The 4927-nt window shown below is 38.1% G+C and overlaps 1 protein-coding gene across 1 annotated transcript; it reads right to left on the bottom strand.

The window, feature by feature from the left end:
- Positions 1-475: 475 nt before the first annotated feature.
- Positions 476-4063, bottom strand: LOC103705172. Its single transcript, XM_008788798.4, has 2 exons — positions 1224-4063; positions 476-811 (listed from the first exon to the last, which is right to left on the bottom strand). The coding sequence occupies exons 1-2, from the start codon at positions 2432-2434 to the stop codon at positions 763-765; spliced, it is 1260 nt and encodes a 419-aa protein (XP_008787020.2). The 5' UTR covers positions 2435-4063; the 3' UTR covers positions 476-762.
- Positions 4064-4927: the final 864 nt, after the last annotated feature.

Below are 4927 nucleotides of genomic sequence, written 5' to 3'. Positions count from 1 at the left end.
AAGTTTAAATTTAAAGACTAAAAACTAATTATTCACAGTGGCTGGTATTGAACTATCCTATTATTGCTTGCATACTAGCTAATCTAATGTCTAGTTTTGTCAACAAAAAAAAACTCTCTGGCCGAGGGGTTTCCCATCTTTAACCCTAAGAGAGAGAGAGAGAGAGAGAGAGAGAGAGAGAGAGAGAGAGAGAAGGGAGAGGGGGGGTAAATTCTCCAAGCAAAATAATATAAAATATTAAATATAACCATAAAATAGCAAAAGAAGGAAAGTCGATGTACATTCCAGAGGTTAGATATGCTTTTGTTTTTTTCACCATAATATCATCATAAATTAGTAGGTTATAAATATGATATGTTGGTTATTTAGCCATATATATCAGAAGCATAAGTTGAACAATTTTGTTCGGACTTTAATTTTTTAATGTATTTTATGTTTGATAATATCAAGAGATTGTTAAAAATTTCGATGTTCATTTCAAGAAATCTAGCTATAATTCATTTATATGTAACTTTTTCGTTACCAATGTGTAACAATTTCTATTAGAATTTAGGCGGTGTGAAGGGGATGAGTTGAGTCAAAAACTTTTGGTTCATCTTTCTCAATTAAAATGAGGCTCTTTTTTCTTTCCTCATTACATTGTAATAATCTCAAAAGCTTGCTATTTTATCTTAGCAAGACTTTATTGGAGTCACTAAGATGAAGAAAGATAATAACTATAATGGTGAGGAAAAGATCCACCGTCAAAATTGAGCAGTCTCACTATGATAGCCATTCTGCATCCCAACCATCGATTTCTCCAATATCCAACCTGTAAAGTAAAAAGGAAATAGATCCAAAATAGAAACAAAATCAGTTCCAATATAATGAGTGTAATAAAACATATTAGAATTCTTTTCCATTTGAAAGTTTTATGAGTCAAATTAAGCCCGTAGTCAGTTTAAACCTGATTAAATTATTGTAACTACCAGTTTGTGTTTAAATCTAGACAAGTAGCTAGGTTAAAGGCATTTCTGAAATCTGATTACACAAATAATTGAATTGATTGTAACCTACAAGACATTGACATCTACATGGATGACAATAAGATTAAGATACTCTGTTAGATTCCAAAACTTTAAAATGAATCAAAATAAATGGAATGCAAATACACTAGAGCTCAAAATCTTTAGTATATATGTAGTGCTACAATAGATCCACAGGGAGCATAGAGCTTTTCATACCATGGCAAGGTAACATCTTTTAAGTAGTCCTTTGTGTGGCAGTAGTCATCCATCTGTTGTTGCAAGAGGTAGTTGTCCTTGCCATCCCCAACAGAGCCATCATTCAACCAAGATGGTATGTCCAAAGCCTCATCGAACACATGAAAACCATCTTCATTTAGTCCTCTCATCCTCTTATTGGGGCTTTCTTCCATGTGCTTAAGGAATTTACTCCACCATGCTGATGTGACCAAGTTCATCGTGTCATTCCACTCCATATCATACTGTTCTCCAATTGAACGGATCTCAGCAATCTCCTTATCATCCATAACGGGATGCAATATCGAAGAAACTGGGTCTGATACAACCTCGGAAACACATGGGGGCATATTTGAGACGGATGGTAATTTAAGACCCGACACAGTAGAAGGAGAAGAGTAAGAATAAGAATGAGAAGATGATGGCGGTGGTGATGGTGATGACTGAATTGGTGGATTTTTGTTATGGTTGTTGCAAAAGGAGATGTCGATGTCACTGAAGCCTTGAATATTGAGATTTAGGCCTAAGGGTTGGTTAGGGAGAGGAAGGTTGAGATTATCGATGGATAGATGTGGGATTGATGGATAAGCCCAAGCAAGAGAAGAAGGGTAAACAAAGCGTGAGAAAGAGGGGTCAGGTAGGTAGTTAGAAAAGGTATAGTTGGATGGATAGGTCCTAACATTTCTTCTAGAATCAATCAACTCTTGGTGTGGCTCCTCTAAGGTTGGTGGAGATGTTTGTAGAGCTGATGGTACAGATGGAAGTTGATGTTGCCGTTGTTGTTGTTGCTGTTGCTCATTTGCTTGTTTCATAGATGCTCTATGAAGCTTGAGTGCAGTCACAATCTCTCTTCTAGCTTCCGCCATATTAAGCAGCCTTTCTTGATAAGGTCTACTTGTGTGGAGTCTTCTTCTCACTTGTTTCTTAGGTGGCTGAGATTGTGATGGCCGCGGTGGTGGTTGTTGTTGTTGGACTTCACTATGGCATTCACCATGTTTAGCAAGGTCTAGAGGAAGCCTATCTCCATGCGCTAGGTTTGGAGACTTCATATTCATAGGATCTTTAGACTTGGAGGAGCTCAATTGTTTGACGAGACTGCGGATGTAGGCACCCGAGAGATGAGGCTCATCTTTTAGCACAGGCTTCTCCATCTCCATGGTCTTGTTGTTCTTGAAGGAGGAGCGGCTTCTCATGCGTATGATCTCTCTCTCTCTCTCTCTCTCTAAAAGGAAGAGTAGAGAAGGAAAGTGGAGGGGAGGTAGGATGGAAGAATCGTGGGGGTGCTTTTCTTGACTCCGGATGGAAAGTACACGGAGCAGACTTTGTTGCGTGATGGGAGCCTCAACCCTCAAAGGTTGCTATAAATAGTACAAGACATTCTAGGATTTCTTATCATATTCTACCACTGGCAATCTAACGATCATTTGCTGATATTTTTGGTATTTGAGTGAGGGTAATCATAGACCTATTATTTGGAGAATCTACAAGATGCCAATTTCATTTAAAAAACGAAAAATGCTTCAGACCCCAACCAGTCATGCATGCGCATTAGGACAAACCCGGCAAATTGCACAAATTCCTTTGTACCAAGTGGTTGGGTGCATGACGGGTGCCCTATAGCACCAACATAATTTTTTCCTTTTTTGGCTAAAATACTAGTATTATTTTTATAGTCAGCCAACTAAAACCCATGTAGAACTCACTTAATTATCACTGAAATTAGACCATAACATGAAGATAAATTCAAACCAAGCAAACCCCCAGTAGAAGATAAATCCACACCTAAGGTGGCATGCCTTTTTCTTTTTGATGGACCTGTTCCCACTAATCCTGTCACCACCAGTGAAAAGATGGTGCAGAGTTGATGCATTTGCACATTTATTATTTTTTGGGTAAATTAAATTTATTAAACCAATCTAGAATACATACGCCCATGAAATATTTTTCTTTTATTATGACTTAATTTATTGCTGTCGAATGCTATTTTCCTGATGCTAGATCAATGGTCATAACCTTATCTATTGGTGCAAGCATTCTTGCTGGTCGTATGTTACTATTTATTAATATTTATTAGCATTGTGGACTTTGCAAGAACCTTGAATGACCAAACGCCTGCAGGCCATAGATGGCATAAGATACAATTTTTTTTTTTATGTCCATTCTTACCTGTTGTCAACTGGCCCAATTGTGATCAAGTGGTGGACCAGGAAGTTGGGCCCACCACGTCATTTGACAACCGTGATCCACCCAAACATTGCACAACATCAGGCTCATCGACACTGACGACTATTATTTCCCACCGTTTACTTGGGCATTCAAGTGGGCGGGACCACCCATCCCATGATCAACGGCTAGCACCTCATCTACATGACACGTGGGAGCACGTAAGAGGACGAGGTGAAGGCACAAGTTTGGCAGCTTCGGGCCGACAGAGGCCGTTCCTGCAAAAGGCCCAGCTGGGGCGTTAAAAAAGGCCCGAAGTTTACTTCTCTCATTTATTGGGGGCATGCTTGGTGCGTGGAGCCATGGATGTAGACCCTAGGCCTCTGAGAAGGTCAGGCCTTTACCTCCTCTATAGACTATAGCCCAAAGGGGGGGGGGAGCCTGGTCCCCAAGCTATGTAGTGGGGGTGGACCATTTCATCAAAGCAAAATTTACCAACACAACCACCACATACTGATGAGGCTGGCTTTGGTGTAATTCTTATCTTCTAGAGAATTCTAGATAGCCTAGATGGTTATCAAATGGTGCTTGTCATGCAAGGAAACCATTTGAACTTGCCATGGCTAGGGTAAGAAAAATTCAGCTAATGACCAAACTAGATAATGGTTGTTATTTTATTTTATTATTTTTTTAACTTTTCTTTCTCAGAAGATGGTTGATTTAGTTATAACAGCTTAATTAATTATTAAAGTTTTTGAAGAGAGTTTGTTGTTTTTGGGAGAAAGGAAATAAGAGAGTTTGTTGTTTTTGGGAGAAAAGAAATAAGAGAGTTTGGAAATTAATCAGTTGGTGGGCTAAATGGTTAAGGAGTGCCTTGGCGGTGTCATTTCGTAAGCATTGGTTCCATCCATTCATGGAGGATAGGGTTGTCCCTCCATTAATGAGCAGGTTGCGTTCCGAACTTGGCAAAGTTTAGGATGTAGATGGTGGGAGCAGAATCCAAAGAACAACCAATAAATTGACGTCAATGCCGCCGAAAAAGTATCTACAGCTGGAGCAACTTAAAATAAATTTTTTTTGATATATTACTAGCACCAATAACGCACAATAAAATTACTGGGTGCAATGGTGTTTGGATAGCTACGGCAAAAAAAAAAAAAAAAAGAGAAAAGAAAAGAAAAAAAAAGGCACAAGTTGAATGAGTTAGGTTACTGTCAATATTTTTTGTATAGAAAAGCCACTAGATTTGGAGCTTGTTAGGTTCCATGATATCTTTCTCTTTAATTTTTAAAATAATTATAAATTAGATATATTAACGAGGGCAATTGATATTTATAAATATAGTTTTTTCTTTTTGTATTTTCTCCTTATAAAGCTATTGTCATCTAAAAGCTGCCCCAAGTGCCACTATGCAAGTGCCAATATGTTATTATAACTGCTGTATCGCTGCATATTTTTATATGTTTTATTTTATATAAAACATAAAACAGATATAACTCTTTTTTGGAACACAATAAACAGAT

Source organism: Phoenix dactylifera, chromosome 6, assembly GCF_009389715.1.
Source record: "Phoenix dactylifera cultivar Barhee BC4 chromosome 6, palm_55x_up_171113_PBpolish2nd_filt_p, whole genome shotgun sequence".
NCBI lineage: Eukaryota > Viridiplantae > Streptophyta > Magnoliopsida > Arecales > Arecaceae > Phoenix > Phoenix dactylifera.
Note: the sequence above shows the minus strand (reverse complement) of the source record. Positions and strands in the feature narration are given on the sequence as shown.

Coding starts and splice junctions, on each gene's coding strand:
- LOC103705172 (XM_008788798.4), bottom strand. CDS start 2,434: ATGAGAAGCCGCTCCTCCTTCAAGAACAACAAGACCATGGAGATGGAG. Junction 812..1,223: donor AAAGATGTTACCTTGCCATG/GTATGAAAAGCT, acceptor TTTACTTTACAG/GTTGGATATTGGAGAAATCG.